Source organism: Onychostruthus taczanowskii, unplaced genomic scaffold, assembly GCF_017590055.1.
Source record: "Onychostruthus taczanowskii isolate IOZ18803 unplaced genomic scaffold, ASM1759005v1 scaffold83, whole genome shotgun sequence".
NCBI lineage: Eukaryota > Metazoa > Chordata > Aves > Passeriformes > Passeridae > Onychostruthus > Onychostruthus taczanowskii.
The window spans coordinates 3874-16267 of NW_024506221.1; the positions used below are offsets into that span (position 1 = coordinate 3874).

General features: G+C 36.1%; 1 protein-coding gene across 1 annotated transcript in view; it reads right to left on the reverse strand.

Annotated features, from left to right (window-relative positions):
- Positions 1–215: 215 nt before the first annotated feature.
- The window catches only part of IL31RA (interleukin 31 receptor A), a 36278-nt gene continuing 24099 nt past the window's right edge, over positions 216–12394 (reverse strand). Inside the window, exons 12-17 of the mRNA XM_041424634.1 lie at positions 11120–11221; positions 9581–9727; positions 7512–7652; positions 6219–6312; positions 4614–4692; positions 216–3772 (exon numbers count right to left, since the gene is read on the reverse strand). Of these exons, the coding sequence (XP_041280568.1) occupies positions 3173–3772; positions 4614–4692; positions 6219–6312; positions 7512–7652; positions 9581–9727; positions 11120–11221 (1163 nt within the window). The 3' untranslated portion in view covers positions 216–3172. The remainder of the gene's footprint in view (positions 3773–4613; positions 4693–6218; positions 6313–7511; positions 7653–9580; positions 9728–11119; positions 11222–12394) is intronic.

The following is a 12394-nucleotide window of genomic DNA, read 5'->3' on the forward strand; positions in this document are numbered from 1 at the left end:
GTGAGGGCCCAGCACTGGACACAGCACTGGAGCTGTGGCCTCACCAGTGCCCAGCACAGGGGACAATCCCTGCCCTGGCCCTGCTGGCCACACCATTGCTGATCCAGGCCAGGATGCCATTGGCCTTCTTGGCCACCTGGGCACAGCCTGGCTCATGTTCAGCTGCTGTCACCAGCACTCCCAGGTCCTTTTCTGTGGGGCAGCTTTCCAGCCACTCTGTCCCAAGGCTGCATGCCCAGAGAAGCTGACTTTAGTCATGGGGTGGATTGTGGTGGTGCATTCCACCCTCCCTCTCCAGATACACTCTAAGCTGAGAAATGCTCATTAGCCCCCCACCTTGACAAACAGTACCTGGGCTGAGCTCCTCTTCATTTTTTCAGACCACTGTCTGCTCCCAGGAATTAGTGATGTCTAACAAGTGCCTGTTTCATTAACAAACTGACTGGGAATCTTATTCTTCGTGCCTGAATAACAAGCCGAGTGGAATAACAATACCTTTGTTGCTGGACATTCAAAGGGAGTTACCAACTCAAATTGTGGCCATAGAAAAATACCATGACTAAAGCCCATTCTCTTGTGACCCTATAAACAGCAGTCCGAAGTGAGACCTATTCTACACGAATATGAAAATCTAAAATGTATAAATGGTGCATTTAGTATAAATCAATAAACAAATGTTTACACATTTTCTTAGTTTTAATTTTTTAATGGTTCACAGTGTTAGTTTGAAAGACACATTGCAAAAGGTCAGAAAGAGTACAACTCTCAATGCAAAATAAACCAAGTACAAGAAGCTTTCATTCCAAAGCATGTGCAAAAGGCCCTTACTTTCTGGAATGTACTGAGCCCACTTCTAGCATTTTGCTTTTTCTGAGAAAATAATGGGGAAGGGAAGCAGAAGAATGAAGAGAGAAAAATATATCAGAATATCAATAGGGAAGCAAATAAAGTGGGATAAAAACGGATATACTCCAGAACCTAAGAATTGTTACAAGGATAATCTAGCCAAGCCACCCAGAAAGAATCTCCCCTTTCTAATGATCCCTTAAATGTTGCATTATTTTCACTTTTTACCTCTCAAACACGCAACTCAGAATATGCAGCTTTCATATGGCTGCTAAACAATTCCTAGAAAGGCCCAAAATATCTCTGCATGTGTTTATTTTTATATATTGTGATATTCAAACAAACACTGAGATTTAAGGAAAAGAATTGCTGTGATGGAATCAGTGAGCTCTGAGCCGGGGAAGACAACAATGTCCCTGTGAGTGAGAAGTCTAGAACCAACTGAAGAAGCAGGAAAAAAGCACTGACCCAACCAAAGCTTTGCCCTAATTTCAGAGTATGACTTACCTAAGTGAGCAAGGGCTTATAAGAGCAAACATATATGCATTTCATCTTGGAGCACTGTGGTTGAGAAAGTGATCCAACAAACATGAGAGGTGGAAATCAGTGTTGCTTGCTAAGGAACGTTTGCAGAAACTGTTTTCCCATCCTTTCTTGGCAACTAGAGGAACATTGTTCTAAGTTAAAGCAGCTTCTAAACTATAGAAAAAGATCCTAAATGCAAAACCTTACATTGTTTACACCAAAACAATGCAAGTAATAGCCACTGAATAAAGAGAAAGGCTCAGCCTCCTCATTCATGCTTACAATATATTTTCCATTCTTCCACTCCTCTTCCTGCACAGAAAGGAAACACTTTCTAATTCTATTCACATTTGTCTCTCATTTTTCTATCCCCATAACTCCTGTATCTTTTTTTACCCTGAAATAAATCTGTAGTTGTGCAAACTACAATCTTGTGTAAATAAGACTGATGACATCAAGCCTCTAAATACTGTAAAAATAGCTCAACGTCTTAAAATTGCCATATACCCCACATGTGTCAAACTGAACAACCTTTTTTAACACAATTAATTTGACAATCCTTCTTTTTAAAACCTGTTATTTAGCAGAGTATTTCACTAAGAGTTTTACAATAACAGCCTCTTTCTTGTTAAAAACTTAGTGATTGAGTGTTTTACTGCTTAATTGCTGAACTGTAAAATGGAAACTATAATTAGATTTATGACTTAACAAAATCATAAAACAAATGACAAAAGTTAGATCCTTCGTGTAGAAATACCTAATTCTAAATCAATTACCAGATAATATCTTCCCAGATTTTACAGACTCAGTGTTTTTTCATTACCTCCCTGAAAAATAGCTTCCTAACTCTATGTTTATTCTAACACAATACGACATATTTAGTTGAATTTTTTTTCAGTTCAAAATATCAAAATCTCAAAATTTTGAGATTTAAGTAAATAAAACTGTGTTTTAAATTTAAAACACAGTTTTAAATTGAAATAAATTAAAAGGACAGAGCAAGAAGATAAGAGGTTATCCTTCAACAAGCAGTTTTAAGTTTTATAGCTCCTGTTTGTTTTTAGGAAAAACAGCACAAAATGCTGAAGACTATTAAAAAACCATGAGAAAGGAAAGGAAGTCACATAGCAAGCACAACACATTTTCCAAAATGCAGGTAACACAGCAAATATACTCTCATTAAAGACAAGAAACTATAAGCCAAACTATTAACTCAAGAGTTAGGATACAAAAAGACAACTCCTCAAATGTATAAAATATTTGTAAAACAAGAGGAACATAATATATAAAACCAGATGAAAAACAATCAAGGAAAATAAGAACAGACATGTAGTTCTGCTCCATGGAAGGAAGGATTTGGCAGGTTCTGACTCTGTTCAAGTCTGCCCATGTTTCTCCATCAGAGCTGAGCCTTGGGAACTGGTTGTGTGGGAAGCAAGAGATGAGCTGCTTGTACTTCTGGATGCTCCTCTAGCAAATATCAGTTTGTTTTAGCAGGTTGTTACAGGAGAACTAAGAAATAACAAAAGCTGCTTCTTTTGTCTCACTACTGGCGTGTCAGGTAAAAAAAACAAACCAAAACAAAAAAAATACAAACCAACAAAAACCACAAACATCCAGAGTGAAAGTGAACTCTGACGTGTACACAAACAGTGTAACAAATTAATTCACAATTATTTGAAGGAAGAAGTTGTTTCCATCCAAATGAGTAAGATCAGCCACCTCGGAACCTGTGAATGCATGTGAGCAGCAGGGCCAAGGGATACCTCACAGCAGGATTTTACAATGGACTTCTCTCACACTACTGACCTTTGGCCAGCCTGAACATGTCCACTGTTACGTAGGATTGTCCCGGAACATTTTCTTGAAAAGGAGGCAAGACACTTGACTGGCTCTTGCATTCCTCCGGACTGTGTTCCGGCAAGCTCTCAGAAACAAGAAATTCCCTGGTTTTAACTGAATTTTTAAGATACGGATTGAACAGTGCTTTTTCACTGAAATCTTCCAGCTTTACAATTTCCTCATCATCATTTTCTTCACTTTTAACTGGATTCTGCTGCGATCCACTCAGATCATTTGCCACCACTTCTATGGGCTGGACTTCCTTCACTGGTATCAAAGCTGAATGCATTTGATTTCTGGTAAATTGATCAGTAATTATGTAAGTCATGGATGGGGAAAAGCTTTCAGCAGCTTCATTCTCTTCATTATGCAGTACCTTTTCATCTCTGTTAGCTATGCCTTTTGTATTAATATCAGTACATTCAGAAACACGGTTTTCATAATTTATTAGTAGCGATCCTTCCTGACTTTCTTCAGGAAAACAATATTCCAAAACATTTATGTCTTCAAAGCCTACAGGTTTAGTCTGAGATGACATTCTCTTCAAAAATGAATCATTCTGTCAATACAAAGAGATAAATTGGAGAGTTATAAAGGGATAGATAATGTATCAGTTCATTTTTTAATAAATAAATTATTGCTATTTGAGCTCTGTTTAACTCATAATTTCAGACTTGCACCAGTAATGAGTTCACATGCTTTTCAGATGGGATGCAGTTACATTTGAATGAGTACTAAAAAAGACAATGTTATTCTGTCCATTTGCTAAACACTTTCGTATTAGGTTTTCTGTACCTAATGAAATAATGAGTTTCACTGAAGGCTCACCTTCAGGTTTGGATTGTGCCCATCTTTTCTTGTCTAACCAGACATTTTTGAGAAAAAAGTTTAAATCCCATTATCCACAAATTACACTTTCTATGCAGACCTGGTCAACTTCACTCCATTCAAATAAACATCAAAACTTTAATACGGAATAAATATTCAAAAAATAAAAAGACAGAACTGTTAGTACAACCATATACCAAATCTTACTATATGTTGCAATACATTTTTTGTGGAGAAGAGAGAAGGTATGCAGATGTGGAAACATGATTTAATAGACTCAATAGCCTGTGCAAATTTAATTTACTTCATTAAATGAAGCGTATCCACCAACCACTTTGTCACTTCAAAAAATTATTTCCCAATATTCTATAAGAATTAGATTAATATACTTTATGAAGATGCATCTTTTCTATTATATCAGAACACTACAAAGAGCATTTTGTAGTACTTAAGAAGAAGAATTAAACTCAATTAAGGGGGGGGGGGGGTTGATTAATAAAATGACTGCCAGAAAAGGATTTATTTTCCCTCCATTCTCTCCCTTCTTTAATGCATAAAATTCCAACTATTACCACAGATGAAGCAGGAGGCCATTCCACTGCAAGGCTTTCTTCAGGATTTGGTATATCAGGCCAGCAAACCTTTTTAAACCTATAATTGAGAATGGAATTTTAGCCAAATTATAAAAGTAATATATTATTAAAAATTAACAAATCACCAGAAATTCCAAATACCGCTAAAGTATCAAACTTTCAGAAAGGAAGTGTTTTCTATATCAACACAATGCTTTTCAATAAAATTGTTTTCCCAAAAGCTGATTTTTATTACAAAAGATCTCAACAAGATCTCTTGGGTTACAGAGACACTGCAGAAAAGCTATTTTATATTATATAATATATTATGTTTTATTACATTACTCAATTAAATAGTATATGAAATAAGAGCATGCCAAAATAAGCCAGTACACAAGTTATGTTGTGATCATTTTTCAGGGTGATTCTTCAGTGAAAATCCACCTCAGGAGACCTTTGTTCAAGGAAAGTGACCCTAGCACTATACCACATTAGAGCTACGCTGAGTTTCTAAATTAACAGAAGATAAATGATGCTCACTCATTTAATCACTCATTGACACAGGGTACAGAGGCAAGGGAATGAAAACCAGTCCTTACACTGACTTTTCACATGGCAATTTTATCTACACAAGAATATAAACATTCTACTGCATCTCAAAGTATTCTTCAGAAAAAAAAACAATAGTTTTTACTATTGTAAAAATTCAGTATACTCAACACAGATAAAGACGTAAAAGGGATGGAAATTATTGCTTCAGTTGTACTTATCACCTGATGCTTCTTCACTTGACAACAGTATTTATTCCAATAGCTTAGAATGCCCCAAAATAGTTCAGATTCTTAACCTTCTCATCAGCCAAACAATTCAGTCACTTTTCTTGTGAAAATATTTTAAAACCTTAAAAAAAAACCTCACAGTCATCTTTGGAATGTTACTGGATCCCCATGCTCAGAGAAAAAAAATTTAAAACCTGTCAGGGGACATCCGTGACAGCAGATGAAAGGATTATGAATCATGTGCAGATACGGATCCAGACTCAAGGATCAAGCATCCAAATGTTTTCACAGAATGTAATTTCTAGGTTTTTCCCTTACTCCTTTGCAGCTCAAGGGAGGCATCACAAGCTAGTAAGAGTTACAGTTATAGGTAAGATAAGCAATATGGGCTGTGTGAAATATGCCCTAGTGCCACCCTAACATATTAAAAGTGTCTAGAAAGCTTTATTTCCTAGCATTATTGATTTTTCAGAAACTGACTTTAAGTTTGCTCCCCTCACTTAAACGACCATGGAACTGCAAATGGCATGTATGTAGCATTTTACATAAACTGATGTAGGCAGTACGTAAATCTGTTTCTCTCATATATTTTCTTTCAATTTACTAAACTTTCTAAAATTAATACTTATTTTTGGACTTCGGCACATAAACTGCAGTCAAAATATAACCTGTACACTTACTTACTTGTTACTTCAATTGCTTGTTTTCTATTTAGACATTAGTTTTGAACATAAGAAAGGTATTTATAAAACAAATAAAAATTCCCACTTTACAGGTTAGTTTAAAGTGGTTGCATTCAGTTTTAGACAGTAGGAGATATACTCACGTGTGTTTTTTCAAAACGCACGTTATCCAAAGGCCTATCAGACACAAAATGCTTATCTCAACAGGTATAGCAATAAAAAAGATATCTTCTTTATCTTTAGACAAAAACAAAGAAATAAAAACCAAAACACTAATTAGTCCACATTGTCGTTTCCTCAGGTATTCCCTTAAGACAGCTAATTTTTAATATCCAAGTCACTTAATTAGCAGAATTCTAAAGAGCTCTGCCAAAACTACTCAGAATACTGTAGGATACCCATTCTATGACGTGTCAAATGAGTATTTGGAATCCAACAAGCCACAGTTACTGAGCCAGAAAACCAGGCCATGATGAGACTTTTCAGGATCTTTCAGGAACAGATTTATCACATTTTAAAATTTCCTTTATTTAACAGAATCACACAGTAATTTAGATTGGAGGGGATATCTGTAGCAATCACTTCATCCAACTTCAAACCTAGATGAGGCTGCTTAGGGTCATCATACCATGCCAACATTTTAAAGCAACCCAGGAAGAAGACTCTACCACCTCTTGGTTACCTGTTGCTTTATGCTCACCTAAATCTGCTGATCCATGCCACTTCTACCAGTTACAAAAAGATAAACAGAAAACTGAGTGCAAGAGATAGATTTTAAAACACACACCAAAAAAAAATATACAGTTACTCTGGCTGAAACACTGCCCAGATTTCTGAGCCAGTTTCCAAGTACCAGAGTACCAGAGGCATTTAGGGATATACTGAGAACATTCTTCCTGAAGTTGAAATGAGGAAATGTCTGAGCTTCTGATCTGTTGCCATTATACCTTGTCAAATCTGGCTAAAACAAATAGTAAAAGATAGGAAAAGGTATTTCCCTACACACTCACTGGCCACAACCTCTGCACTTGTTCACCAGTTAAGCTTATATACCAGAACAGGTGCAACACAATGTGTGGCTATTGCAAATCTCGGATGGAAAAGTCTACTTTTTAGTGAACTGTTAGGCATCCCATCCCATAGCTGATAGCATACACACTGCTGCATCCACAAACAACCAAAGTATTCCACTGCTTTACTGACAAAGAAATAAAGATTTTTGGGGTTGACTTCTGACTCTGAGGGTTTTTTAGTCTGTGAGATTGTCAGTGAAATTAAGTTAAATTCAACTACTATTGCCAATTCTTCCTTGTTTAGTTTAACACTACTTAAAAAACAAATAGAAATTAACAAATGCCTAGACAGCAATGTCCTATATTTCTTACTTCCAAGCACATTTTTTAAAACAGTAATAAGTAACCTGGATTATTACTTACCCAGTTTTAAAGTCTTGAAGGTTTTTGGCTCTCCAGTGGTTCCACCAGCTTTGTTGCTTGCCATGATCTGAACAGTATATTGTGTATTAGCCTGTAAGGACTTCAGTCTGTACTGCAGAACATCAGAGTTCACGCTTTCATCTTTTTAGGAGAAGATTTATGTAAACACACAAAAGTAACGTTGTATCAGGGAACTGTACACTTATTTAGCAACTTCTACAATAACAGATCACAAACTATTTTAAAAGTAACTTGAAATACAAAGCAACCTTACCAGTCCTTTAAAAGACAAAACCTAAATTACTGAACAATATTTATCAATACTACGTAAAAGTTTGAGGCAAAAATCTGAAGCATTATGTATTTACTTTTAAAAGTAAATAAAAATATTTTTGCTAATATGAAAGATAGGTGAACTATGTTCTCCTGCAGATTACCACTGAAAACAGTGTTTCGAGAACTTTATTTCCTCAAAATAGTTGACTCAGAAAGGAAGAACTTAAAATAATCTCTGTAGCTTGTGAAATTCAACTACATTTCTACTACATGCAGTTAGACACTGATCATCCAAAAGAATGTCATCTATCAGCACTGGGATACCACCCCAATAAAGTCAAAGGAAAGTCAATACCAAAAGAAATTTTTTTCCAAGTTTCAAAATGCTTTATGAATAGAACTCTGTTTCCAATACATTCTCCAGTATTGAAATTAATGTAATGTGCATCACAATTTTTTTAAGCAGGGCATAAAAAATCCTAGCAACAGTACCAAATGCATCTTCACATAAGAAATTACAGTCACTAAAACATTTTCCGGTGCATAAAGTCAATGGCGACTCATTTCCTCAGTCAGTTCTATCACGAAACACCCAGGAAATAGTTATGCTGCAATATGTCCCAAGTTAAAATAAATTGAGTTTCTCTTAAGTCAAGGGTGGGAAAGTGAAGTTCTAGTGCTAGAAGGCCATTAGTGAAGTCACCTTGGCACACACCCCCACGTCCTACTATTATCAAGAACACATGACATCAGAGAAGCCCCAAAAAACATCAGTACAGCATGTTTTGCCATTTACCTCCTTTGTGTTGGTATTTACGACTAATTTTCTAAAGAAAATAATCTGAAGTCCTAAAAGGGACACATCCTGCTTTACATTACAAGTAATATGGAGAAATACAGCTCTGTAACATGAGGCTCTATGTCTCACAGATAACCCTGCACAAAGCAGTCATCATTAAATTACTCAGAAACCAACACAAGAGGAAAAACTGCATGCAGATGACTAAGTCTCCCAGAAATAATTAGCTTTCTCTTTCACATTTAAAAATCACCAGCAATTGCCCTGGTCTGAACTGCATACCCATAAGAAGCAAGCATCACAAGATTTGTAAGTCTGAAAATGGCAAAAGAGATTGTGTTAGGTGCCTGACAACAATGACGTCTAAAAAAGGGAGGAAAAAACCCTATTCTGAAGCACTGAATGATCCAACAGCTTTTTTCATAAACTATATAGGAAGAAAAGTGTAGGTCACCCAAACACTTTCCATGAAAGCTTCTGCTGAGATTTAAACTGAAGAAGTTTTGAACAGATACCATTACACTGCCAGATTGTATGGACACTATTCCTGAGGTAGAGAGTAGGAGTATGCTCAAATTTATGCTGTGAGCCTCCAGACCAGAAAAGCAATGGCAAGCATAGGAAATGAAACACATCTGAAGAAACTAATCTAAAATGATGTCCACAGAAACTATTCCTTGGCAGTTTATTTTACTGTTATTTCCAAATTTGCTTTTAATATAAAATTGACAGTAAAAATACTTTAGCAATAAATTTCCACCATACTTTTCCAGAAGCTGAAGGCATATCCTTCCAAGGACATTCATGAAACTTATAAATTCACTGAACCCTCATGATCTACAACTTTACACAGAATCTATGATTCTCCAATATATTTTAGCTCCTCTACTCCTGTCATGACTTTTTTCATTTACTTTGAAGGTGTATCAAGATGGAAGAGAGATTGAAAATTTCATAACCCTGTTGGAAGTACTGTTGTTTAATGTGTACTTACTCAATTCTTTTCCATCTTCAGGTTTATAAAATATTGTATAGTTAGTGATAAATCCATTTCTTTTAGCCTTTGAAATCTCATTCCACTTTACTGTAACTTCATTTTTCCCCAGAATGACTGTATCAGCCACAGGTCCTTCTGATGGCTCTACAGAGAAGCATTATGAAACAGCAAAAGTAGTAAAACAGTCAATAGTGTTACCTGCCTCTGTTATTTTACACATATCAGTAACATTAGAGGAAACATATGCGTGAGAAAATATGTAAACAGTGCTCTGACACAGTCTTTAACTTTTCTCACTCTCTTTAATGTAGAAATTCTTCTGATAAAACTTCCCCTCATCTAAACATTTACATAGTTTTAGGTGTTACTGTATTCAAATACTTAGAGATCATTAAAAGGCTTTATTGTTACAACATCAGGGAGAGAGCAAGAGGAAAATTATCCTTTGTGCACTCCTGGCAGAGACTCAGGTGCAAGGTCACTGCCTTTACAGAAGGTCTCTGGCTGAGCTGGGATTCAAGTGGCATCTCCTGCACCCCCAGCATCCTCAGCCTTGCCCAGCACACTAAACAAATTTCTGCTTACACAACAACATCTCACATGCATTGCTCATAACTTTGTGGAGACTTTTTGAAGAAAAAGTGCCCTGTGTTGCAGTTTTAAAACTTCCTTCCCATTCTCTAACAACCTTGAGTGTTGTCACAGCTACCTATAAATGGGAAAGTACTCAAAACACAGTTCTGACTGTGCTAGTAATTATTACTTAAACATAGAATACTTCATTGCCTCCCCCCAGTAATTAATGCTCTTTAGTAGTGCACTGTACTATGTCTGCATTGCACATTTGCATAGACACACACACCAATCAACATTTTCACAAGGAATCTTAAAATTAGTGGTAAACTACATTCTTATAGTTGGTTGTATAAATCACTGAATTCACAATAAACTTCTACAAATAAAGAAACTTTACCCCTTCCCCTGCAAAACACTACTTCATCCAAAGTTTTTATCCAATTATAAATGCCATGTCTTCTTACCAGTTTTTATGTGCAACACTGTAAATATTTTATTACATTATAAAATCTAAAAAAAGTAGCCTTTTCCAACCAGCCATTTTATTTTATGAGTAGAATTTCCTCATATATTAAGACAGACAAATGTAATCAAGCATTAAAATCAAGTACAATTATATACCTAAATGAGCTTTTAAACATTGAAGAGATAGCTAGTTAAAAAAATTCTTTCATGTCCGTAGCTACACTCTTTCCAAATGTTTTATACGCAATATGTAAACTTCACAAAAAATTAGTGAGTGCAAGCAGCAATGTACCTGTATCACAAGATGAATACTTTCTTATAGACAAATTCTGTCGCTGAACAAAACAGAAATCAGGAACCCTGAAACCTGGGGGTTTTTCCACCACCTTCATCTCTTTTTCAAATAACAATCATACCAAATCACTCAAAGATAATACATCCTGAGAAACAGACTACAACACACATTTCACAACATGATTACTCTAAAATACCTACTTTTTTCTTCAGCATAGATTTGCGTGTAAGATGGAGCCGCTACATTACTTCCATGAAGAGGATATACCAAGATGTTATAGCATACAAATGGTTTAAAGTTTTCTATAAAGGAAAGAAAAGAATATTTACACACAATCTCTATGTGATATTAATACAATGAAAATAGACTAAATCACATGGGAATTTTAAATATAGTGTTACTGACTATTTGCTTCAACTCTCCAGCAAACACAGTATGCAATTATTGATTTGAATGCTCATTACTAACTTTAACACATTTTTTTCACAACAGTATTTGTAAGAGCACATGATTTCTGGCTCATTTTTCACTAGAAATAGTTACAATGGGTAATTATACTTCAGCATCATCATACATCAGCATACAACTTCTCTATATGAATCTACTTATCTCTAATCACTTATCTCTAATCACTTATCTCTGTGGTTTTAGGGGAAGCCTTTATTTTCAAATAACCAGTACAAAATTACACTGAAAGATAGCATTTTTAATTTCACATATCTTTATGTTTACTGATTTGCAGGAGACAACTTTGTCTCATGCATCAGATTATAAAGTAGTGGGAGTCCTCCCTTCAGGACCTGAAGGAATGGCAAGTAACTGTGTCAGGGAGGCTTAGGCTGGATATTAGGAGAAGGGCCTTCACCCAAACGGTGACTTGGCACTGGAACAGGCTCCTCAGGGAAGTGGTCACAGCACCAGCCTGGTGAAGTTCAAGAAGGGTTTGGACAATGCTCTCGGACACATAGTGTGATTTTTGGGATCTCCTGTGCAGGGCCAGAAGGTGGACTTCAGAGATTCTTCTGGGCCACTTACAACACAGAATATTCTATCATTCTTATTTCTACACTGATGTTCTAGTCATGCCAACTGCAGATCTTCTGACCAGCCTGACTCAAGGGTACAATTGCCACAAGTGAGATCTCTCCAGTAGAATTTTATGTTTGAAGACATAGTTCCAGCTTCTGGAAATGAAATTTTGAACTCTGAACAATCCAGGAGCCAAGTAGTCATCCAGGTGCATCCACTACTTACAACAACTCCCATCAACTCTGAGAGGACACACCTGTGGCTTTACATCCCCTGGAATGAAACCGGTGTAAAGGGATTCCTAGATCATTCCTCTCAAGCTCTACGGCTTGCTTAGCAAGAACAATGGCTACCAACAGATCCTTGCATTATATCAGCTTTCTGATGCTCGCTCTTTCAGTCCTTTACACCTATTGCAATGGCCATTATATATACATTACCTCAGC